The sequence below is a fragment of the Thalassophryne amazonica genome, chromosome 11 (assembly GCF_902500255.1).
Source record: "Thalassophryne amazonica chromosome 11, fThaAma1.1, whole genome shotgun sequence".
Lineage (NCBI taxonomy): Eukaryota > Metazoa > Chordata > Actinopteri > Batrachoidiformes > Batrachoididae > Thalassophryne > Thalassophryne amazonica.
The window spans coordinates 67,658,492-67,685,381 of record NC_047113.1 but is presented as its reverse complement, the minus strand read 5'-3'; the positions used below and the strand labels follow the sequence as shown (position 1 = coordinate 67,685,381).

General features: G+C 39.4%; 1 protein-coding gene across 1 annotated transcript; it reads left to right on the top strand.

Annotated features, from left to right (window-relative positions):
* The first annotated feature begins 1,038 nt into the window (after positions 1-1,038).
* Positions 1,039-20,250, top strand: qdpra (quinoid dihydropteridine reductase a). The gene is made up of 7 exons (XM_034182067.1): positions 1,039-1,205; positions 1,286-1,378; positions 3,462-3,558; positions 8,281-8,421; positions 13,320-13,428; positions 17,826-17,909; positions 19,648-20,250. The coding sequence occupies exons 1-7, from the start codon at positions 1,119-1,121 to the stop codon at positions 19,748-19,750; spliced, it is 714 nt and encodes a 237-aa protein (XP_034037958.1). The 5' UTR covers positions 1,039-1,118; the 3' UTR covers positions 19,751-20,250.
* Positions 20,251-26,890: the final 6,640 nt, after the last annotated feature.

The following is a 26,890-nucleotide window of genomic DNA, read 5'->3' as shown; positions in this document are numbered from 1 at the left end:
GCATTTCTCATGTCGTGAATGTACTGAGATTACCCTATCCTACCCATAATGCACTGCTGGGCACAGCATATATCCACACTAAAACCTTCAAAATAGAGCAGGTTCTTCTTAAAGCAGCTCTTCTCTGTTTTGCAGAGGGTAAAACTACACATCAGCTATGAAACATTTAACAGGTAGGTGCTCAACTGATTTTAAGTTTTATAAATATTTGTAGCTGTTCAGCTTTATTTATCACGTTATCGGACAAAAATTTATCGCAAGAAAATTAGTCCGATAATGGTTTTTAAAGTTGTCTAAAAAGATCATCCGATAATGAAAACATTATCTTCGATAATTATCGGAACTGTGGCCACCACTGGCCATCCAGTGAATATAAAAAAATCCCTCTGAAGAACACATGCACCAAATTTGAGACTTTTGTCACAAACTGAAGTGTTCTGATGAAAATTTTGATTTATCTGCTGCACTATTACGAGATGAGGTGACAATCGGAGATAACATGCCCAGTCACCAAGTTTACCAATAATCACCAAAATGGGATGAAATGTTGTTGGTATTGGCTTCTGAGATGGATTGTGGCATCAATTTTGCATTAAGCATATTTTATTATGTGAGTAATTTATGATGTAAAGTTCGTGTTGTTATAATTGAGTGCATGTAGCTAAATGTACTGTAATTCTAGGCCCCATTTTGCTCCCCATTCCACTCCATTTTGCTCCATGTCATATTTTAGTATGGCTCCATGAACCTTGCAAAATACAGTCAGTGAATCAACAAAAAACATGATGGAAATTTGGAGCAGGTGTGGTTTAAAACTTGCATGTAGATTGAAACAAGCATGTTTGTCAGTTTGTTTCATTTTCTATAACCGAGGCGACCACCAAATGCCACCGCTGCTTATTTATCATTGGTATTTAAACAACAAAACGTATGGATCACAAATAAAAACTGCACACGTTTTGACTCATCCCGTACGTGGTTTCTCCAATAGTCCCTGAACGCAGCACCCTTCCAACCTGTTGCACACGGCGGCTCCGCCCCCTTTTCCTTTCTCCGTCTGTCAAACTCTTCTCTCTCTGTCTGCTTTAGCTCGCAAATCTCTTCTCAGTCTCAAAAGCATGGCTTCAACGAACCGGGTTATCGTGTACGGTGGGAGAGGAGCTCTCGGCTCTGTGTGTGTTCAACATTTTAAATCCAAAGGATGGGTGAGTGACGCTCACAAAGCTGCGGCGCGGCGGATGCTAACAGGCTAACACGCTTCTGTGTGTCTGTGTCAAATCCTCAGTGGGTCGCGAACATCGACATGACGGCTAACGAGGAGGCCAACGAAAACGTGATTGTGAAGGCGACTAACTGTTTAAACGAGCAAGCGGAACAGGTGAGAAAACCAGAGTGTGGGTTGTCATTAATGTCAAACTGAAGGTGCCAGGTGTGTTAACATAAAGTTTCATCCTGTTGCCAGATTGTTTGGCTAAAATTTCGTCGACACAGTGTTGAAACTTAAGAAACACGTACAATGAAGTGGATCTTATTTAACGTGGATAGCCAACGAAAGCACTTATTAGCAGCTTATTTCCAGAAAGATCCACGGCACGTGTCTCTCCTCCCCACTGCCCCTGTTCAGAGTTGAGAGCTAAGCTTGGCTGCGATCAGGAAGCGAACCCAGATCCCAGGCATGATCCCAATCCAACGTGCAAACCATTACGCCACCACCTCCCATTCTTGTAAATAGCCAGCCATCACCCTTATTAAAATAATTTATCCTCCTGTTAGTGTTGAGCCTTAGTGATCTTTACCATCACATGCATTATGTTAGTGTAAAAAAAAAAAAGTCAATATACTTCCAACATTTAAATTCATTCAAAATATTCTGATGATGCCAGATTGTTTTTTAAATTTTATTTCTGAACATATTTTAAATTGTGTCTTTAAAAGAAAGATATAGGGCCACCGAGAACTCTGACCAGTGTCAGGTACTTTTCTTTCCGCTGTATTTTTCTTTTCCCAACACGCATTTTGCACATGTGCGCAAGTCGGAAAACTGAGCTGATTCGTCACATATCATTCCCCCCCTCCGCCCGTGAAAATATTTCCCCCTCTCAAAACATGTGTGCATATAATTGCTTACGATATATACCAAATGAATAAAACAAATGTACAATGTGAGAATGTATTGTTGCATAATGGGGCAATATTATTATTGTAAGAAAAGATTTCATTATAATTATGTCATACAATTTTTTCCCAAAGATGGTATGGTTTCAGGAAGGGGAAATATTTTCATTGGTGGGGGGGTTATTGATATGTGCCATATCGTGCTCAATTTTCCAATTTATGCACGTGCAAAATGCATGTCGGGGAAAAAAAAGTATGTGATACTGGGACTTGAAACATAGGAAGCAAGAAGTTAAATAAACACTTTGGTATGTTTCCTGGGTGACATAACCTTTTGTTTATTCCATAATATTGTGTTTTTGTTCAGCCAGAGTTGAACATATATATGCAACATGTACAACAGTAGGTGAATGCCTCAATTGAAAACCCTTTGGCTTCCATTTTTTTTACACCAATAAATAAATAAATATGACATTGTGACATTGGGGCTGACACTTTTACATGCACCCAGTGTGTATGCAAAAAAGATAAAGACACCCACAAAGTGCTGTGTAATAAATAAAATCTGCAGCAGAGAGATGGGTCGTAACATGGCTAATACTCTGCAGATGACAAAAACCAGAAATGGCACTCGCTGAATTAAACTGTCACACTTGATGCAGTCGGAATAGCTTTTGATACAACGAACCGCCTGGCATTGCATGTTAAATTAAATATCATAAATCTGTTACAACAACAAAAGCTAATCTCCCGTTCCATCATTATTTTGTCACAGATGAAGCATATTGTCCAAAATGGCTCAGAGTGGAAATAATGCCAGACATGGAAAATAATTAAGGGGTAACCAATCGAAAGCAGCAGCACAGGACTGAAGGTCGGAGTTGGCCTAATATTTCCCAATATAACCCAATCTGGCAACTCTGTTTAAAGGTTTTTGTGTCATGGGGGGGTGTTCTTCTGCCACAGCAGCTCTGATGACTTAAAAATTAATAATAATAATAATAATGGTAGGCAGGATTAAGCTTCAGCATGAATGTAAAAAGTATCATTTTTCTAATCTTATCTGCCAGAAAATGGTGTTACACCTATTTTATTTTATTTTATTTTTTTTTAAGCTAAGAAAATACAGGATGCATTTGTTGCATTTCTCTTATGTTACTATAGTTTATGACGTGGTATCGACTGTCACAATTACAAAAAGTTATGCATTCTCCATATGCTCCCCCCCCTTCCATTGAAATGCTGCTTAAAACTCAAAAGCGTCAGTCTGTCATAAACACATTTATGTGTCCAAATCTATGGCCTAAGGTATTAAAAAGGTGTTGGCTGTTTGTAATTTTGTGCAGGTGATGACAGAGGTGGGCCAAGTGTTGGGAGAACAGAAAGTGGATGCTATCTTATGTGTTGCAGGAGGATGGGCGGGAGGAAACTGTGCCTCCAAAGGTCAGAGTTGAAGCCTTTATTTGCTTTGGTGCTAGTTATCAGCCGTTCTGTTCCCTGTAGAAACGCATGAATAAATTTCAACTTAAACAAGCATTTATGATGTTTATCAAAATCAGGATGAAATGTTTTTTGAAGGTGTCATTTACAAATGTTGCATGTCCAAAATGGACTCTGTCACATGTGACAAAGCACAATGTAAAAAGGCTGTGAGGGGAGGAGGGAGGATTGGTGAATACGAGGGCTGTCAATAAAGTAACGGTCCTTTTTATTTTTTTCAAAAACTATATGGATTTCATTCATATGTTTTTACGTCAGACATGCTTGAACCCTTGTGCACATGCGTGAGTTTTTCCACGCCTGTCGGTGACGTCATTCGCCTGTGAGCACTCCTTGTGGGAGGAGTCATCCCGCCCCTCGTCGGAATTCCTTTGTCTGAGAAGTTGCTGAGAGACTGGCGCGTTGTTTGATCAAAATTTTTTCTAAACCTGTGAGACACATCGAGGTGGACACGGTTCGAAAAATTAAGCTGGTTTTCAGTGAAAATTTTAACGGCTGATGAGAGATTTTGAGGTGATTCTGTCGCTTTAAGGACTTTTCACGGTGCGAGACGTCGTGCAGCGCTCTCAGGCGGCGTCATCAGCCTGTTCAAGCTGAAAACCTCCACATTTCAGGCTCTATTGATCCAGGACGTCGTGAGAGAACAGAGAAGTTTCAGAAGAAGTCGGTTTCAGCATTTTATCCGGATATTCCACTGTTAAAGGAGATTTTTTTAATGAAAGACGTGCGGACGGTCCCGACGCCGTGCGGCGGCACAGGAAAAACACCTCCGTGTTGATAACCATTTGTAAAATCCAGGCGGCTTTTGATGGCTTTCAGTGGAGTGAGTATATGAGAAATTGTTTAACAGGCAGGACATGTTCCAACTTGTCCTTAAGGCTTTCAACAGAGGTGTTTTTCCTGTGGCGGAGCGTCGCGGCGGCTGCGTCCCGACGCGCGGACCCGTCCGCACGTCTTTCATTAAAAAAATCTCCTTTAACAGTGGAATATCCGGATAAAATGCTGAAACCGACTTCTTCTGAAACTTCTCTGTTCTCTCACGACGTCCTGGATCAATAGAGCCTGAAATGTGGAGGTTTTCAGCTTGAACAGGCTGATGACGCCGCCTGAGAGCGCTGCGCGACGTCTCGCACCGTGAAAAGTCCTTAAAGCGACAGTCTCACCTCAAAATCTCTCATCAGCCGTTAAAATTTTCACTGAAAACCAGCTTAATTTTTCGAACCGTGTCCACTTCGATGTGTCTCACAGGTTTAGAAAAAATTTTGATCAAACAACGCGCCAGTCTCTCAGCAACTTCTCAGACAAAGGAATTCCGACGAGGGGCTGGACGACTCCTCCCACAAGGAGTGCTCACAGGCGAATGACGTCACCGACAGGCGTGGAAAAACTCACGCATGCGCACGAGGGTTCAAGCATGTCTGACGTAAAAACATATGAATGAAATCCATATAGTTTTTGAAAAAAATAAAAAGGACCGTTACTTTATTGACAGCCCTCGTAGATAGATGCCGACTATAGTTTTTTCTAGCTTGTCAGTAAAACTGCATGCTGTTGTATGTTTGCAAATACTGTACTGTCTGGCCTCCAGCTTGTAATATCTTAGTAAGTGTGCTATACATTATTTGACCAGTAGATGGTCCAAGCTGTTAATTGAAGCCTCAAGTAATGAAGCTTTTGGTGAAGAAATTGGCTGGGAGGTTGTTTGGAGTATAAGAAATTGAAGCCTATATATTTCAATGAGGCTTCATCTTGCTGTCACTGTTTTGATTTTTTTTAAAGGTTTTTTTTGTTTTGCACGTAGTGTTTGTTCAAATAAAATGTTTCTGTCAAATTCCATCTTCCAAGAGGTACTTCAAGCACATGCTCCAGCAACAGTTGTGTAGTTCACGCCTCCATACGTTCCGCGTCTTTGACTCCTGTAGTAGTGTCCCGAAGATTAACAAAGAAAGTCAAACATCATGTTTTGTTGTTGTGAGATGCAGGGCTGTGAAAACTCCGCGGGTCCACGGGATTCCGTGGGATTCCGCGGATTTCATCATGGGGGGGGGTGTTAGTGATGCACTCTTTAATCATGAACATCACTGAGTTTTTGAAATGCTTATCGCAAAGCGTTCTCTTTTTTTACAACATTGTGTAAGTTTTATAATTCCGCGGACACTGATCTGTGTGTTACAGATACAAATCAGTTTCCTTAGATCTGCAGTTTCATGGAGGAAAAATGCCACTCAAAGCGTAGCTGTTACAACAGTTGTCGTAAAGCAGGACTGGTTGGTTGCTGCAGCGACGCTGTGTGGCTCCTGTGCGACGCTTAAGCTAAACTTAGCATGTGGACATCCTAAACTTTTAGAGCTGTCAAGTTTTTAAAAGAAGATTTGTGCAGAATGTCTGTGTCATGGAGCGACGTCGCACAGAGAGAAGATGGCGAGAAAGACTGTTTAAAAAAAGGACAAGAATCCGTGGAATTGTCGCTGGCTTCATCAACACACCTGAAAGATAAAAGAAACGGGAAAAGTGAACTGTTCTCTTTTAGGAAACACCGTAAGAATTTTTATCTCCCTGGAAAATAAACATTCTGCTGTTCAAACAGGATTTTAGACAAGATTATGTGACTTTTTTCACTAATGTAGACTTTCTTTCACTGTAAAAAAGACATTGTGGCTTTGACTGGATTTAGGCTGCATGAATTTACACAAGAATATAAGTGACTTTTTACTATAAGGTATGTTATTGATATTTTACCATGATTTTCCAAATATTCTACAAGGTTTAGCTGTGTTTTTTGAAATGCTGTAACAGTCTTTTCAGTCTTCATAAATTTCATGTAGTTTAATTGTTCTGAGTTAATGCATAATTTGGTTTACAGTTAAAAGGAAAATCATTCCAGGTCCTACTTCCACGTCATATTCTGTTATTTCAACATCATCATTGACAGGTCAAATAAAAGGTTGAATATAGGATAATTTAAATAGCCACTAATTTTTAGATTTGTTCTTCCAGGAGATGCTGAAAAAGTATCATTAGATAAAAACTTAATTCTGGGGCCGCACAGGGCCCTAGACCCCAGCTCCTGGGGAGCTGTACCCCCCCAAGCAAATTTTCCTCAGATTTTACAGTTTTCGTTTCACAGCCCTGGAGATGTAAACATGAGAAGTACAGTATAGTGGGCTTATCTGTGTAGTCGAGCACACTGTTAACGATACAGACAAAATAAATAATTTGACGTTAAACTAAAAAAAACTGCTCTTGTCTAATTCAAACTACTTACAAGAGTAACACCCTTGTCCAAACACCTTTTCTGTTCAAGTTACTGATCCCTGTGAGAAGAACATATGTTTGAGTTTGGACAGATTTTCAGTAAGCAGTGATGGATTACTGGATACTTGGGACTAAAATTTTAAACTCTCAAAGTTCTGCATAATCCTCCCTGAGTCCTTCCATATAATATACTGGAACTCTTTGTGAAATACTGTTGTAAAGTGTCCATCGGGTGGAGATATTGCTCCATTTCAAGAACCTTGGGTACAAGCTGCTGTGGAACACAGCGGACCTGTTGCTTATAGTAGTAGATACTTTGAAACATTTTTCTTTTATGATTTTCGACAATAGCTGTTATTAAATGCATAATTGGGTAGTACATCTTAAAAATTTGCTGTTACAGTTAGGGATGGCACAATATCGCTTTTTCGTATCTGGTGTTATACCAATTCCGGAATCTTCAGTATCTACTGATACCAATGTGACAGAGTTTTCCTCGTTTTAAAATGACTAATCTGTTAATAACTATACTTGTTTGGATATACTTTGCGAACCTAGCCATCTAAGAAAACATCAAGTCAGACTGTGAAACCAGTATTGTATTGCCCTAAAGGAATACATTAAAAAACACACACACACAATGACACACAATGAGTCAGATGTCAAGTAGATGACTCGCATTGAATCATTTTTTTATTCTAGATTTTTAAATTTTCAATATCAGAGTCTTGATTTTTTGTCTGTTAAATTAATCAACTATTTGATAGTCGATTAATCATATTGAGTCATTACAAAAAAAATCAAATTCTTTGATTTCAGCTTAAATGTATTTTTTCTACTTTATTTTAGTAGCTCACTAACCTAGTCCTTCTCTGGGAGTAAAGTAAATTTCTTTGAGCTGTGGACAAAACAAGAAATTTGAAGGGGGTCATTGTGGTCTCTGGATAACACTGATCAATGTTTTTCATCCCTTTTTGACATTTTATGGACCTAACAACTATTTGAGAAGATAATTTATCAATTATGGCAATTATTAATTGCAGCCCTGTTCAGATCCAGTAATTTTTTTTATCTCATTGTAGACTGATACTAATCCATAATCTCTAATCAGTGTACACCTAAAAACAATATCCATAAAAAAGTGAAAGTATGCATTTTGTGTTTTTTGAAGTGTGTCATATGTTTGAAAAAGATTGATTTTAATAAATGCTGTCAAACAAAGCAGCCTTTTGGATACAGAGGACCGGACTGGAAATCCACTGTGGAATAAATTTTGAGAAAATGTCCCTGAAATCTGTTCTGGGTTGTTGCTCTTAGACGCGATAATGAGCTAAATCTGATTGATCTGAATTTAAAAGATATCTGATGACAAACACGCCTGATTTTTAAAACATTTTTGGTGTCTGTCAGACTTATTCAAAAACATAGATCTGGTGTGGAAACAGAGCGTGTGGACCTCGGCGATCTCCAGCCAGCTCGCCGCTAAGCACCTAAAACCAGGCGGGCTGTTGACTTTGACCGGAGCCAAACCGGCTCTAAAAGGCACCGGAGGTAAGGCACATATTTGTTTACCCTTCTCATCACGATGGCCTCGCTCTGCTGTGAATCGCGTCAGAGTGTCAGGGGGACTTTGATATATTGGAGACTCCGTTGTGCATACATCTTTGTTGTCCAACCTGCCAGTTCAAATAAAGCGCATAATAGAAAGCGCTGGCGGGCTTTGACCAGAGGTGACTTTGCTGATCAGCAGCACGACGACTCGCAGCAGTGAGAGGAGCAGATGTCGATAAAATGGATCCAAGAAAACAAACAAAATGATACAGAATACATGATGAGGCGAGCGAGTCTCTGTGGTTATACAGTCTTAAGAAGAAAATCGAAGGGAGAAAAAAGAAACGCTGCCCTTTTTGTTTATCAGAAGGTTTGGGGTTTCTGTATTGTTTAGCAAATACAATGGAATATGTCATTGTATTGTGTGCATGTGGACACTGGTGCAAGTGCAGTGATTGAGTTCAGATCAAGTGGCTGTGAGTCGTTTATAGATTTAGAGGTTAAAGGTTTAGTTGAACTACAAACCCTGGCAAAAATTATGGAATCACTGGCCTCGGAGGATGTTCATTCAGTTGTTTAATTTTGTAGAAAAAAAGCAGATCATAGACATGACACAAAACTAAAGTCATTTCAAATAGCAACTTTCTGGCTTTAAGAAACACTATAAGAAATCAGGAAAAATAATTGTGGCAGTCAGTAACGGTTACTTTTTTAGACCAAGCAGAGGGAAAAAAATATGGAATCACTCAATTCTGAGGAAAAAATTATGGAATCATGAAAAACAAAAGAACGCTCCAACACATCACTAGTATTTTGTTGCACCACCTCTGGCTTTTATAACAGCTTGCAGTCTCTGAGGCATGGACTTAATGAGTGACAAACAGTACTCTTCATCAATCTGGCTCCAGCTTTCTCTGATTGCTGTTGCCAGATCAGCTTTGCAGGTTGGAGCCTTGTCATGGACCATTTTCTTCAAGTTCCACCAAAGATTTTCAATTGGATTAAGATCCAGACTATTTGCAGGCCATGACATTGACCCTATGTGTCTTTTTGCAAGGAATGTTTTCACAGTTTTCGTTGTATGGCAAGATGCATTATCATCTTGAAAAATGATTTCATCATCCCCAAACATCCTTTCAATTGATGGAATAAGAAAAGTGTCCAAAATATCAACGTAAACTTGTGCATTTATTGATGATGTAATGACAGCCATCTCCCCAGTGCCTTTACCTCACATTTAGCCCCATATCATCAATGACTGTGGAAATTTATATGTTCTCTTCAGGCAGTCATCTTTATAAATCTCATTGGAACGGCACCAAACAAAAGTTCCAGCATCATCACCTTGCCCAATGCAGATTCGAGATTCATCACTGAATATGACTTTCATCCAGTCATTCACAGTCCACGATTGCTTTTCCTTAGCCCATTGTAACCTTGTTTTTTCTGTTTAGGTGTTAATGATGGCTTTCGTTTAGCTTTTCTGTATGTAAATCCCATTTCCTTTAGGCAGTTTCTTACAGTTCGGTCACAGACGTTGACTCCAGTTTCCTCCCATTCGTTCTTCATTTGTTTTGTTGTGCATTTTCGATTTTTGAGACATATTGCTTTAAGTTTTCTGTCTTGACGCTTTGATGGCTTCCTTGGTCTACCATTATGTTTGCCTTTAACAACCTTCCCATGTTGTTTGTATTTGGTCCAGAGTTTAGACACAGCTGACTGTGAACAACCAACATCTTTTGCAACATTGCGTGATGATTTACCCTCTTTTAAGAGTTTGATGATCCTCTCCTTTGTTTCAGTTGACATCTCTCATGTTGGAGCCATGATTCATGTCGGTCCACTTGGTGCAACAGCTCTCCAAGGTGTGATCACTCCTTTTTAGATGCAGACTAACGAGCAGATCTGATTTGATGCAGGTGTTAGTTTTGGGGATGGAAATTTACAGGGTGATTCCATAATTTTTTCCTCAGAATTGAGTGAGTCCATATTTTTTTCCCTCTGCTTGGTCTAAAAAAAGTAACCGTTACTGACTGCCACAATTATTTTTCCTGATTTCTTATAGTGTTTCTTAAAGCCAGAAAGTTGCCATTTGAAATGACTTTAGTTTTGTGTCATGTCTATGATCTGCTTTTTTTCTACAAAATTAAACAACTGAATGAACATCCTCCAAGGCCGGTGATTCCATAATTATTGCCAGGGGTTGTACACTCACCTGCTCCTGCCTTCATGTCAGCTTCAGCTAACAAGTTGAGCTAGCAACCACGGTAAGATAACGGCCATGTGGGCAAATGCGAGATGAAATAAATAGGAAACTCAAACTAAAATTAAAAGAATGGATATAACGTCTGCTTGGGGCTAACATCAAAACTTTTATTCTCTACTGCAGATTACTGACGGAAACTCCAAAACAGTATTTTGAAACCTTTATTCTAGAGTTCTCATCAAAACAAAGCTAAAAACATTCTATACGAACTGAGGTCTCATTATGTCACCAAGTGTTTGGAAATGTTCCTCTTTATTTGCTCCATCTGGTGTTAAAAGATAGTTAAACACAAGTGAATAAATTGCTATAGTCAGTGCATGGTCTGTACATGCACGAGCACTTATGTTGTTTGTATTTTATACCTATTTGCAAGTAATTAGTAATCTTGTTTGTTTTTATGCTTATGTTTGAAAACTGCCAACACACTTACACAAATATGCAATATATGTATAGTTTATCTGTACAGTAGTTTTCAGTCAGTATCTATTATTTCATCCAGAAATGATTAAAATGTCAAGGTCTATGACCAGGTGTGCACATAACTGGTGTGTGTGCATACACAAAACGAATGATGTGCAGCAGAAAATATGGAGGGAAGCGATGAGACCAAATTGTAATAAAACGGCTTCCCTTAATGTTTTCTGCAGTGCATCATTTATTTTTAGCACCCATGGGCACCTGACCACCAGATATGTATACGCTTGCCCATGACATTAATCACCATCTATTTTGATCATCAGTTACTGTAACTGTTTTGAGTTAGTTAATGTTCAAATTTGCACATTCTTCTGAAACGAGAACTTTTCCTAGTTTCTGTAGTTGTTTCTTTACCACTTTCTGGCAATAAATGGAGTATCTTTGGGTTGTGGACAGAATATTTGAATTCATCATTTTGGTTTTTTGGGACCACTGATCATTTTTTCACCATTTTCTGACATTAATCGAGAAAATAATCAACAGATTAATCAATACTGAAAATGAGTTGCAGCCCTAAAGTAAATGTATATAACCACTTTAAATTGAAACATGCATGACAGTTCATTAGTTTTGATTTTTTGTGTGTGTGTGTGTGTGTGGGGGGGGGGGGGGGGGTTGGTATTGTTAACATGTAACCCCAGCTCACCCTATGTGGCGTCTAGCGGCCCCTCCCACCCCGAGCCAGCTTTGTGATAGGCTGAAATTTGACTGCATAACAACACAAAGCTGCAGCTCAGCGGTTTGCACGAGCCAACGTGCTCATTGGCTGCCTGCTGAGCACCAGAATGACTCAGCAGTTCTCACATTGTACACACAGACATATTGTGGCACAGACACTAAAACAGACCTCAGTGTCTAACGGTCACATCTGTCCACTGACATTCTGGAAACAGAAAAGAAGACATTTGGCAGTAATCAGTTTGTGTATTCTCTGGTTTGGAGATTAAATTTAAAAAACTCATTTAAAAGCACACACACACCTATTGGACAAAATTTTGTGTTTTGAGAGGATCTGTTTGTAAATCACTCGTTTCCAAAGATGGACTGAGTTTAAAGCTTACGGAGTTTAAGACTCTCCAAACCAACAGGGAAATGGTTTCTAGGTAAATAAATTAGCGATAATGTTTGTTTTGTTTTTTAGAAGTTTCAAACACTCTATATCAAACATGAACATGTTGAAACCTAAAAATTAGCTTCTTTTTAAATGTTTTTTTTATTAATGTCTATTTATTTAGTTTATATAGCACCAAATCACAACAAAGCTGCCTCAAGGCACTTCACCAAGTAAGGTCTAACCTTACTAACCCCTAGAGCAAGCACACAGGTGACAGTGGTAAGAAAAAACCTCCCTCTGATTTAAAGGAAGAAACCTCAAGCAGACCAGACTCAAGGAGGTGACCCACTGCTTAGGCCATTCTAACAGTTAAAAGATTTTGCAAATTAAAAAAAAACAAAAAACATAAACAACCCAAGGTGAATTTGATGAGATTATTATTATTATTATTATTATTATTAATACTCTAAATCAGCCTTTCTCAAAGGGCAGTCCACTGACCACTGGTGGCACGTGAGCATATTGCTGAAGTATCACATTTAAAATTGATATCTTTTAACTGAAAAGTGTTTCTCAGACTGTTTAAACATGACTCTAAAGTCTAATAGATAGTAATGCTAATGTGTAACTTTCATTATTAACTCAACTCTAATGTAAATTCTTATTGTTTCTGGATATGTCGGGGGTTTGGTGGTCTGATCTCAGATATGATCCAAAACAAGATGTTTCCAAGACTGTCTCACGTAACGAGATTTTTAAGATGCATGACGTAAAAATAAGTCTCTGTATCTCTCTGGTATTTTATTTTAAGTGATTTTTGTCTGATATTATGTGTACATTAGATATTTTCACTCAAAATGAGACAAATATAGTCGTCTAATAAATTTTGGGTTTTTGCAGCGTATCCCAACTCATCAACCATCAAACGACCTGCTCCGTTCTATTTAGTGAGACAAAAGAATCGAATCGACGTCATCTGGTTGCTGATTGCTTCACACTCAATTCAGATTTCTGTGTGTATGTGTGTGTGGTTCCCCCAAGTTTCCATCTGCTGATCTTCTTGACTTTGCAAACACATTAAGGTTGTTCTCTCACGTTCAGGCATGGTGGGTTACGGCATGGCCAAAGCTGCCGTCCACCAGCTGTGTCAGAGTCTGGCCTGCAAAAACAGTGGCCTGCCATCAGAAGCTTCTGCTGTGGCTATTCTCCCGTAAGTACTTTCTTCTTTTCGACCTCTACTTTTCTTTTTTTCTTCTCTCACTCACAGTTACCTAGGGTCAGTGGGGTAATGTACTGCAGGGCTGAGCACTTTATTAGGGTCAGTGTCTTACACGTCACTTGAAGTGAACATTTGGTAAGGAGACATTAACTTCTTATTTATTTATTTATTTGATTTCTCTACATGATGCTCTAGTTATATGCAAAGTGAAACTATTAAATATACAGTGAGGAAATAATTTTCTTACATTTTAAGAATGTAACTTGTGCTTATATGTTGTTACTTAGCTGCTGCTGATGCCTTTTTATTCTGAACAATATACTGCCTCTTATTCTGAAAATACCCTGATTATCAAAAGGTTGCTGCCCCTTAAAAGGGTATTGACAGGGTGAATTATGTCTGTGAACTCACACTGCTGGACGAAGAAAATAAAAGAAAATATACTTTTGAAAGTAACGAAGGCAGGAAATGTTGTCCAAGCACAGCCATGTGCCAAGGTTTAAAACATGCTTCATGACATCACACAGGGTTGTCTGCACTGTCACAGACCAGCGATCTATGTGAGCAAAAATATATTTAATGTGTACATGCATTTTGAGATATATATAAAGTAGATAAAACTAAAGCCAGCATGTAGAAGCAGCAATATATTTCAAGTATGGATAACTTGTAAACTTTTAATTTTAAAGGACAACAAGGAGTTTATTTGCCGTGTCCCTGTTTGAGTAAAACCAGACTATTCTCCACAGCCGGTCCATGCATTTGTATTTTTTTTCATTCCTGCCTTATTGTAACAGTTAATATGCATATGTCGGGGACATGAATGAGCAAAGCTCGTCAGCATCTCACCATGTCATTTAGGTTCTTCATACTTTATTTTGAGTAAATGCTTCAGGGGAGCTTTAGCATGGCAAAAACCTTTCAGCTTCTGACCCCCCGCCTTTTTAAGCATTATTCTTTATTTGCCTCTCACATACTTGGAAAAGCTCCTCACCATCTAACCATGTCCTTTAGGTCCTTCAGACTTTTTCAGTATAATGGTTCTTGGGAGCATGAGCATTACTTAAACTCCGCCCCCAGACCCCTGACTTTTTAAGCATTTTCCTTATTTTGCGTTTCTGCTTCTGGAGGGGCTCTGCTCCCCATACTCTCCACCTTTTTAAGCATTTTTCTTTTCTTTTCTTTTTTTTTCTTTTTGCTTTTCAGCTGATCCCCCTCATTACAGCCCTCTTAACCCCCTGCCACTTTAAGCATTTTTCTTTAATGTAGATGTAAATTAATATTCAAAATTTTCAGCAAGTTGACAGTAGGGCTGTACAATATGGTCAGATTATCGTAGCTCAATATTGTCATGTAAATGTCACTTATATACATGCTTAGGTATAGCCGCTTAGGTGGGTGGGGAAAGTTCCCATGGGGGAAAAAAAAAACAAACTTTTCAACCAATATATATATATATATATATATAAAGACATTTTGGTGTACCTTGGTAAACACTAGTAGAGTTCCACCTTAGATTTGGAATGTACTCGTATAATAGAAGATATACTTTACTGAATTTTCATATCAATATGATTTACGATATGACTATGATTTGACACAAAGTGTAGCAACAGTGAAAATTAAACATTCTTAAACAAAACTGTAATAATACCACTCATTTTGCACTCATCATAAGGTTAGGATACTGTACCCTCCAAAAGTATTGGAACACTTGGAATTTCACACATTTTCATTTGTTTGTGCCATTTTAAATACAAGAAATACAAAAAATAATTAAAATGATCTCCTTCAAACTCAAACTGAAAGCAAATCTCTAAAACTTGATAAAACCTGTAAATAATAATCAGTTTTCTTGCCAGTTTTCTTTAAAGTCAGGGGATGGAAACATGAACATTTCTAAGTCACTGAATATGTCTTGGACTTTATTTACATCAATTATGAAGAAATACAAAAGTTTCTTTCACGAAAACATCAAATCTAGGCTTTCATATCAAATGTATTTATTGTCAAATTGTAGCTGAACTTTCATATCTTCTTTTTAAGAAAATCCTCCTCTACAGCACTTCATCAGGAAGCTGGATTTTATATTTTTAATTCATTTATATCAAGTTGCAGAGATTTGCTTTCAGTTTGAGTTAAGGAAGATAGTTTTAGAAAAAGAATGTATTTGAAATGGAATAAACAAATTAAAAATGTGTGAAATACCAAGTGTTCCAATACTTTTGAGGGCGGTTGAGAAACAGTGAGGAGCAGAATCTTAAATCTCATATATGGTGCAGCAGATAAGAGTTTTTAGAGTGGAATCCTGCAAATGGTGATACAAGCATCAAATGTGGCACAGATAATCCATAGACATGAACTCTTAAAAAAAACAAAAAAAACAACTGATTGGCCACTTGAATTTTCAATAGGCAGCCAGGTAGGGGTCACCTGAAGAATTACACAGGGGTCTAAATCAGGGCTGGGCAGCTTGTTCCAGAAAGGGCCAAGAGGGTGCCAGGTGATTTCACTGACTAACTGATTCCATCTGCTCAAAGTGATATTAATCAGTGAAATCACCTGGTGGAGTCAGTGGCTGCAAAGAAAACCTGCACCCTCTTGGCCTTTTTTGGAACAAGTTGCCCACCCCTGGTCTAAATGAAAAGACGCTCCAATCATATAGAAAACTACACCACATTTTTTGCCTGATCATAAAGATTCCAAAAAAGGTATAGTTTGGACAATCTGTGACTGAATGTTATGGAGTTATGAGGTAAAAAACAGCAAGAATGGTGACAAAGGTCAGTTTCATTTTGTACAGGGGTCAAAAGTTAAAGTTGCTCCATTAATTTAGCTCCAGCTGTATTTGTGCTGAATTTGATGCTTGTATCACCATTTGAAGGATTGTTTATCTGCTGCACTAATAAGCCAACAGAGAATGAACCAGCTCCTGTCTGTTAGCTTAAACATGTATATAAGCCAACCTGAATTAAAGGAGAAATGCTGCTTTTAACAACCTGGACCTCATTTCTGGCTTAAAATATGGTCGTTTACTCACCAATATAAGTTTGGTGTGATTAGAAGTCCATAGTTCAAACGACGTGTTCAGTTCAAATCTGAAGCAAACATTTTTCTTCTTCGACTAAGGTGGATTAGAACTTTTTGTGGTACACAGCACAAACTACTGGACAGGAGGAACCTAGCAGTCAGTGTGACTCATTGCAAATGCAGGTCTTTCAACCAGACGTGTGGTGCTGTGACATGTCAATCATCTGTGTCCAATCAGATTTCAGGAGAGTCCAGTGAAACCCCAACCTCCCCTCTAGCTCCACCCGTGCCAGGAAGTGTTTGACATTTGAGCATTTCCTGTTTCACTGTGACTGATAAATTGGCACTTCCTGTTTGAGTGTGAGCTTGCCACTGAGTTCCCGTGAGATTCCATGGGATCTCGTCTGTCAATCCAGGAAGTGTTTGACATTTGATCATTTCCTGTTTTACTGTGGATTTGAATTTTAGCACTTCCTGTTTAGGACGCCCTGTACCGTGAGTGAGCTTCACGTCACTGCGCGACGCTTTGCTCATAATATATGGTGCTGCTTTAAAACTACATTATGAGCGGACTGTAAAAGGAACAAGAGATGAAACCTATTGTTCTTTAAAATTATGTGCACTGCCTAATTTTTTTTTTTTATGTTGAACAAAGATGTGTGCTGTGCTGATAAGCTGCAGAAATGAGGTGGATAAGGCTTCCAGTTTGACCCAGTGAATCGATCTAGTGCACATGAGCTGTTTTAGATCAGTGACGCACACGCTCGCCTCCGTGCCGTTGCTGCCTCGCTTATTGAATTTAAATGAGTTTTTATTTCTGCTCTGTCATACTGAGAAGCTGTATTTCAGGGCCGTATCTCCCTCCAGCCCATTGTTTTGCTTGTTTTGTTTGTTTTTTTTTCCCTCCAGGAAGCCGTCACATGTGCTTAACGTTTTATCCTTGTGACTTGTAGTTTTCCTGCAGTCTCATCCTACCAGCTCATTTATCCTGCTGTTTGATGCATTCGCTGAAGTCACAATGTGAAATGTATTTCTGCAAATTGTTGGTTGAACGAATGGCAGTTTGGAACTTTAAAATTGACATCCGTCAGCTTTTAAAATGTGTATTAATGTGCAAACCACTCAGCAGCAACTGGACTTCTTCTTCAGAAGTCACAAGAATGAGTGACAAAATGTCTTAAACACCAACGTGAAGTCCATTTTCTGTGGAGTAAACTTGTATTTAATTAACGAATTAAACTGAAATTATCTGTAAATAACTAAACCTTTATGTGCTCTCAAACTTCTGTGCTGTGCTGCGGCTGCAGTCATCTCTTCCTCTACTTCCTTACCATGGTTGTCGTGTTTTAATTTTGCAGGGTTACCTTGGATACGCCGATGAACAGGAAGTTCATGCCTGATGCCGATGTCAGTTCTTGGACACCGCTGCTTTATGTTGTAGAGTGAGTGCTGAAAGATGGAGCTGCAAATTCAGCTATTCTTTTGTAATGTGGAGCTACTTGGACATAGATGAGACCTCAAAATATAAATGGTTGACTTTTATTTTAATGTACCGCCCAAGATCATTTATTCCCAAACACCATTAATTCTCACAATGGAGAACCTTTGCATAGGTGATGACTATGAGCAGAAATGATGTGAATGTGACAGTTTTGGTAGCATACACTAGTGCTACCTCTCGACATAATTGCCAGCAAGTGTCCATCTTTTGCATCCAGATAAACCCTGGGCAACCCTTTGGCTTTTTCCAGTTGCTGGAGTTCTCACCACTGAGGCACCTGCCCGTTGGATCTTGCTCATGGAAGCGCACCACATGGCCAAAGTATAGCTGACATTCCATCATCATGCAAGTAGCTTTCTTCAGCTGAGTCTCCCAAAGTAAGCGATCATTTGACAGTCATTCCAGTCATACCCAAGGATCCCCCCAAAGAGGAAAAAAGACTTCTGGTCACTATCTTAAATCACAGGTTGGCATCAAAGTCTCACAACCAAACAGGAATCACCAAGAAACTTGTGGCTCCATAAAATCTTCCCAGGTGTCTCCTGATCTCAAAGGCTGAAGACCTGAAGACTTGAATGCCACCACGACAATAAGTGAATCTCTCACCAAATTTGACACTTCCACCACATACAAGTACTGATGCCTAAGTCCCGGAAGATACTGAAAACCTGGATCTTGGTGTTGATTTAGGACTATTGCAATGCTGACACAGCACTCAGCTTCTCGAGTGCTGAAATCAGGAGCTCAGTTGATTTCACAATCAACAGCAAAGTCAAGGTTAATGAACTTTCCTCACCAATAAAGGCACCTGAGTTGCTGGACTCAACATCCTTTCCAACACCTAGTCTGTGCAAGTGTAGGAACCAGAACACATCCCTGAGGAACACCGGAATTCATTGGACTCTGTCCCCAGTCTGCACAGCACTCACAGTGTATTGTCTAGCAACTAAATGTACATCCCATAAATCCTTTTTCAGAGTACCTCGCTCCACTGAGTCAGACCTTTCACAATTATCAAAATATGCCGCAAATAAGATAGTCACGCTTTGGTCGAATAAGTGCGATCAATGAAGATCACAAAACAGGCTTTGGGATGTGTGTGACACCCAGCATTTTGTTACACAATTAGCAGCAAGTGACTTTGTACATTTTAGATGTTTCTTTAAATATTCAGGGTCTGCCTCGTATTTGTTGATGTTCTCCAAAATGTAATGTTCCAAATCCAGGCCAAACCAAACACTCACAGCGTGTTCACGTTGCAGTAAAGAGTTTAATTTCCTCGCTGTGCTTGCTTTGTACAGTTTCCCCCCAAATGGTAACAGTGCTGAGTCTTAGTTTGTCAAAGTCCATGCATTAGTAAAACATTTCAGGAAGACAAAGGCTTTTATTGCGTCCCCCCCCCCCCCCCCCCCCCAAAAAAAAAAAAACAAACAAAAAAAAGTTTAAGAAAGTTATTTCTTCACTTTGCCCCTGTTTTAATACCCTCATTATTTAATTTTTTTCCATGTTGGATCCAGTTTTGTCAGTGAAGCTTAGAAAACCAGTTAATTAGGTTTTCAGTTTTCCTGCCAACAAATCGATGCAGTTCAAACTCAAAAATATATTTTCAGTACTGTAGATGTAGCGACTAACATACTGTTAGTACAGTTCTTGATTAATTCAGTTTCTCCCCCCCACAGGTTGTTCTTCAGTTGGGCAAGCAGGGTGGACCGGCCTGCATCAGGAACCCTGCTGCAGCTGGTGACCTCCGGCGGTCAAACTGAGGCAGTGGCGGCACTGTAGAGGACAGACCTGTGGAGATGGTGATGGTGGGGTTGGACAGGAAGAAATAATGATGGATGGATGCAGAAAGGGAGGGTGAGGAAGAACAAGATGGGGTGGGGGGAGGGGGGGGGGTTGATGAAGAGAGATGGTGACATAGTAAAATAAAGGAGGTTGATAATATGAGGGCCAGCTAAGTCTTGTTTCAGAGGGGCAATGAGGCAGGGCTTGGCATGCAAGCAGCTGATTCCATCTAGTGGTGAATGACTGTAATAACAGACCTTAAGGTTCTTTTCCATTTACCAAAACATTTCTTCAACACTGAAGATGAACATTAGATTTTGCTCCAGGTAGATTTTAAGAACATTGTTCAACATTGAGGGACATGAACTGTTTTGCAGACTTTTGCTGATGACCCAAAGTTGTACTGTTGCTCTTAAAGCTGGTTAAAACAATAACGATACCTAAACACTTTAACTTGGTCCAGTTGTTGTTTTCTCCATTATAGTCTAAATCAGGGGTGGGCATGAAAGGGTGCACATTTTCGTTGGTAGCGATCACCGCATTGGGTGATTTCACAAATAAAGTTCCTTTCACTCGATGTCCCTATAGCAGACCCAAGTTGGATCTGCATGTTGATTTGGCACAACTTCTACACCGGATGGCTTTCTTGACACAACTTCATATTATATACAGTCGTGCTCAAAAGTTGACATACCCTGGCAGAAGTTTAGTTTTTATTTTGGCCATTTTTCAGCGAATATGAATAACACACAATTTTTTTCAATCATGGTTAGTGGTTGGGTGAAGCCATTTATTGTCAAACAACTGTTTACTCTTTTGAAATCATAATAACATAAACTACCCAAATGACCCTCATCAAAAGTTTACATACCCCTTTTCTTAATACCATGTGTTGCTCCTTTAACAGCAATGACAGCTTGGAGTCTTTTGTGGTGGTTGTGGACGAGGCTCTCTGATGGTAAAGCTGCCACTGAATATGTTTCGGACTTTATTTACATTAATTACAAAGAAATACAAACAGTATGGCACTTTATGGTAAATCTGCATGGAGTAGACAGTTCTCAAAAACTGAGAAAACTGAGTGACTGTGCAAGAAGAAGAGTAAGGAAAGCCACCAAGACAACCCAGGAGAGGTTATGGGCTTATGTGGCTGTGATTGGAGAAATTGTGCACAGTACAAGATTTGCATTTTGCATCACTACTCTTAACTTCATAATGGAGTAGAGCAGAGAAGGATTTTCTTTCACCAAAACAGATCAAATCCAGGCTTGCATCTCAGATGTACCTTGTGGCAATTTGTAGCTAAACTTTCAGGTCTTCTTTTAAAGAAAATCCTCCTCTACACCACTTCATCATGAAGATGGATAACTGGTGATACAAACTGCAAAGCTTGCACTATGCATAATTTCTCCAATCACAGCCACGTAAGCCTATAACTTCTTCTGGGTTCTCTGGGTGTCTTGGTGGCTTTCCTCACTCTTCTACTTCTTGCACAGTCACTCAGTTTTTGAGAACTGTCTACTCCATGCAGATTTACCATAGAGTGCCATATTGTTTGTATTTCTTCATAATTGATGTAAATAAAGTCCGAAACATATTCAGTGGCAGCTTTACCATCAGAGAGTCTCGTCCACAACCACCACAAAAGACTCCAAGCTGTCATTGATGTTAAAGGGGGAACACACAATATTAAGCGTATGTAAACTTTTGATCAGGTTCATTTGGGTAGTTTCTGTTATCATTATGATTTGAAAAGAGTAAACACTATTGTTTGCCAATAAATGGCTTCACCCAACCACTAACCATGAGTGAAAAAAATTATTGTTCATATTCTCTGAAAAATGGCCAAAAAAAAAAAAAAAAAATCTGCCAATAATAACCTTTGAGCACAACTGTAGATATTCTGCAGCACCAGAGGAACTATTTTAACAATAAAGGATCATTTGCAAGAACTCTACTACTTTTACGACATTTCTCACCAAGTAACCAGGAACCATTTGTATTCCTTACTGTGTTGGGAACCCTCTGGTACAATTGATGGGTGAACTTGGCAAAATTGGGGGATTGCAGATTAGTTCGACACTGAATGAGATTCAAGACTGAAAATGATGTGATTGATGGAAAATGTAAACAAAACTTTGGATTGGTGCGGCAGCACAACCCCTTCATGTCACGTCTCCTCAAAATTGACTCAGTGGCTCAAAGTGTATTTACGTGTCCCTTGTCAGTGTGTGTTTGTGGCATTTTCACAGTACTCTTAACTCAGTACAAGGGGCAACATAGTTCCCAATTGTGTCTCAAACTTGTTTATTTGAACAGGAACACTCATATGTATTTTCGTAATTTAAAAATGTTAATTACAACTATATTTTTTGCAGAAATCAAGTTTTTTTTTTTTTTTTTTTTTTTTTTTTAACTTACACTTATACACTGTTACTGTTATACTACATCAACATGGTCTCCTGTTTAAAATGTGGTCATGTGTTTCTCTGTGAATTTTGCCAGCTTATGCAGCCTTAAGATTTTTGGGAATTCAGCATATGAATACCTCTGATAATGCATATAATTAAAATCATGCATGGAACTGGCTTTCTGTGTACTTGAAAACTGAAAGTAATAAATTAATTACATGTACCTGTGGACATTTTGGTTTGTGATGTTAGCTGTGTGTGTGTGTTGGGCGGGGGGGGGGGGGGGTGCTGTCTTCTTCTTTTGAACAGATTTTAAAGTGTGATGTCCTATGTTTTTGTAGTGATAAAGTGTCCCTGGTGTCCGCGCTGTGAATCAGGTGCTCTGTCTTGTGGTGACATTTCCAAATCGTGTATTGGAGTCCCATCAAATTCATAATTAAATGAGCTGCTGGGAACCACATTGACTGGATATTTAATAAAGAAAAAAAAAAGCTGACACTGTTGGATTTCACAATCAAACACGAGTTAAATAATTACTCCTAATAGCAAAGATAATCAGGTTTATTAGATGCTGATTTGACCTTTAAAAGAAAATCTGAACCCCTGCGTGCTGCACAGTTTGTGATAGTCATTTTATTGTCTGCTCAATATATTCTGCAAAGTGCACTGTGTGGTGCACACAAAGTAATTTTCTGCAGAGGCAAATAACAGAATATAAAGATGACAAAGTGATAAAGACAGCGTGGGCACACAATTGTGCAACTTGTGACAGTATCCCAAGTCCTAGCAGAAAGATGATGTAATTTAATGTTTTTAAATTTATGTCCGTGCTTGTTCATTGAACTGTATAAAATAACCACTAGGTGGTGCACAAGAATAAGTCCTGTGACTGTTGGTGCACTTCTTTTTTTTTTTTTCTTTTTTAAATCACATGGATGAGTTAACGCGCTTACGTGGTAAGCAGATGAGTTGCAAACTGATCCTTTCATAGTTGCTTTCCTGCAGAGCGTCCTGACCTTTCACCTCTGCAAACGCGAAACTGCAGTAGTATTATCTGCTACAAGATCCACTTTAAAAGTAGGATTATGACTTTACAGCTTTTGCAGAGCTGTTCCCTGTCTGCACAAAAATGATCAAGTGACGTGTTGACTTTTGGCTTGGAGCAGAATGTACGTAAATAGTCTGCAGGGCAGCAACTGGGCCTTTTTCTTAAATTCTAATATTTTCCACCGGCTGGCCGCAGTTCAGGCAACGATATGGCTGCTGACAAACCCCCTGCAATAAATCACCATGCCGAGGATTAATAGGAATGAGCAAAGCGCCTCAGCTCAGTGTAGCTGATATGTATTTATTCTAGGTGGCGTGGCAATTCATCTCGCCGCGCGCAGAGGCCGTAGGCGAATTCACCACATCTGTGCATACATTACCTCCCATGATGTCAGCACTATAGAGTGATTGCCGATGGGGATCGAGTCAGTGTTTATCACAGAAAGTGTTTCAGCTGATCAAAGATTACCGGTGAGATGGAGCACGTTCCTGTTTCAACTGGGGCGGATAAGTTGTCACCTGGTGTCACGGATGCTATTGTTTTGTGTAACATGAACCTACAAGCAGCAAATTATTTGTGTCACAGATGCAGTGGCATGCTAAAGAGGATTTATCTGGATTTCCTCTTTCAGTCTGTCGGAGAACTTATTTACATCTGATGGTGGTTATGCAAATATAAGATGACTGATTTAGGAATGTCTGCAACGTCGTATTTTCACCAGTAAAAGGGAAAGAGTTGGGTTGCGTGAAGACACCTGGAATGTAGCAGGTAATAAATAAACACACAGTTTGATGCAGAGTACAGGGTTCATGCTTTGATATTTTAGCGGTGACTATTTGGAAATAAACTACCTGAAGTGAGTAGAGCTCATTCCGTGGGATACATATGAAGGTGTAGGGGCCCTGGGGTGAATCCCATTTGACCATTTGTGGCTGAGTCCTTGAGAAAGACACAAAAAGAAATACTTGACATTACGGCATCTTGCCCCACTTGACTCCACACAAAACCTAGTAAGATAATCCTGTGTGTCACATAAATATCCATATACTCGAGCACAATTAACATTTTTCTTTTCACTAGTTCTAGACTTCTATAAGAAGTTCCTTCAGTTTCTCCCTTATTTAATTTGGGTTGCCACAGCAGATCTGTACAAACCAAATTTTGAACTGGCCTGAGCACCCACTCTTTTGGGGAGTTTAATTTGCTCCCCTCTGGCCACTGTTTTGGGCTTCCTAAGCTGAGGACTAGTCGTGCCAGGGATTCTGTTATTCCTGTGGCCATTAGAAATTTGAATGCACTGAACTGACTTCTTACATTTTTTTTTACAGGACTTTTAAATAGTGTACTATTTTTTTTTTCTGTCCATGTTTATGATGATAGTTTTTAGTTGTGTATTGATTATTGGCTTCTTTTGTCATTGGTTTTATTGGAGGAGTGTTTTTACTGTTGAGTGTCTTGTGTGTACAGTTGCTGTGGGTGTCTGGTGATGGTGCTCTGTTGTACTTGTGTTTGGACATCCTGCTGCATTTTCCTTTTTAAGGATAAATAAAGTGAAACTTGAACCTTCCGCACTGGAAACAAGTACACTAACTGCTTGTTTCCAGTGTGGAAATTTCCCGTTCAAGGCTACCCCTGACCTCTACTGCAATGTTATTTATAGTAGTACTGATAACTATATACAAGTATATTACAGAGCTTTCCCATGATTCAAAGCCCTAAACAAAACAAAAAAGACTTCAACAATAAAAGAATGAATGACAGTATGAAAAGTACACAACAATAATGCACAAAATCCCAAATTAAAGAGCTGATTAAATACGTCAAACTGACCCATTATTGTATCTCCAATGCTGTGGGCCAACAATCTGTGTGCATTTGGCGATTTGACCAAACTATGTCAAATAACATCAAGTATGTTGTCCAACGCATGTTTAATTGCCCATCTTGCTTTCTTGTGGAATTTAACAGTCCTGATGTTACACACCACAAGCTGAGGGTTTCTGTAAATCCACCGTTCATTTCTCCTTGTAGGCCAGTAATCCGTTTCCATCTGAAGATTTTTTTTTTTGTCCAAATTTTGTCAAATAACATCAAATATGTTGTCCAATGTGTGTTTATTTGTCCATCTTGCTTACTTGTGGAATTTAAAACTCCTTGTGTTAATTAACAGCTCAGACTATGGTGTGCAGATGTGCGACTGAGCTGCTGGCTGTTGTTAAACTTGCTATTGAGGGAAACACTGTCTTACAAAATCAGTTCCACATTCAGAAAAAAAAAATGTGTTACTTATAATCCGACGCGACATGCCATCCACAAAATATCACAAGTTAAAATGTTGAAATGATTGAGGGTCGGCAAAAGTCTGCTATTTGTCAAGCCATGACTACCTTGGGTTGGGTCCTGGATGGCAACCACCCAGGCAAACACCCAGTCCATTGCCCCTGTTTCAAAAGTAGCCATCTATACACTGCAGCCAGGTAAAGGGTGGACGTCACCTTGGTCTTAACTGGTTGCTGGGATCTTAAACACTGGGGCACCTGCACACTGGATCTTGCTCAGAGAAACATGCCACTTGGCCAAAGTGTGATACAAGTGATACTCCTCATCTCAGTCTCTCTAAGTAACAATTTGTTTGACACAAAGTTATTCCAGCAGTACTCACGCATTCTCTGAAGACACAGAGTAGTAAAAACATTCTAGTTGCCACCTTTGTCAGTGGTTGGTGTCCAAGTCCCACAATCATAAAGTAAAGCAGATACCCCAGGACCTTAAAAACATGGATGTTTATTCTCCTCCAAAGACACCAGCATCACCAAACATGTCTGTCCAGTGACTAGCCACGATAACTCTCAAAAGCGCTCCTCAGGTGTCTATCAATCAGCTGCGGACGCAGAGACATGAACATTACTGGATCTTAAGCTCCTGTCAAACAGACAGCGTGTTTGTAACATTTAGCGATGCGTGTAGCACTCGTCATTATCCACCACAAACATGCCACACTGTTGCTGAGTCTTGGTCATGTTCGAAACACTCATCGCTCAACTCCACTCGTCGCGTGGTCGGCCCTTACACGACACTAACACGCCACACACACGTCGTTTGTATGAGAGCCTAGAAAGCACCAGGTTGTTCAGAAACTTCTTATCCATTTTGTAAGATTGGATTTGCTGGTTTTAATCTAAAACGCTGTTGAGATCTTTGTCCGTATGCTGCGTGTAAAAAGTAAAGAACAGACGACTGCGAGTGGAGGATGTGTGGCAGCATTAACGTTATTGACAGAGGATTGAGACGAAGTAATTCATGGTGAGAAGAGCAGTGCCCTGCTTACATCAAACCCCTGGAGGTGAATTTCCTGATTAAAGCCCCTGACCCCCCCATATAACACATGCACACACACCCTCTGTCATGCCCGTGTCTGCATTTGTATGCATCCATGTACACTTGCTGCTGATGCTGTGTGTGCATGAGTCTGTTTGCTTTTTCAGCTTATGTTCTCGCCATCCAGTGTCTGAAGCATTGTGCGTTCACCGCAGGTGCATTTTGTTTGTAAGTGCATGCTACAGCCTGTGAGTGCACGTGACCGTGTGTGAGTGTGGATGACTTGCAGCTGCAATCTTGCTTGTGTAAACTTAGATAAATTATTTATCATGGTAACCATTATTTTGGAGGAAGCAAACC

What these genes read in the sequence shown, in the direction of transcription:
- qdpra (XM_034182067.1), top strand. Translation starts at nt 1,119, where the DNA reads ATGGCTTCAACGAACCGGGTTATCGTGTACGGTGGGAGAGGAGCTCTC. An exon ending in AGGAAACTGTGCCTCCAAAG is followed by an intron (nt 3,559 to 8,280) that starts GTCAGAGTTGAA and finishes GGTGTCTGTCAG; the next exon opens with ACTTATTCAAAAACATAGAT. An exon ending in CCGCTGCTTTATGTTGTAGA is followed by an intron (nt 17,910 to 19,647) that starts GTGAGTGCTGAA and finishes TCCCCCCCACAG; the next exon opens with GTTGTTCTTCAGTTGGGCAA.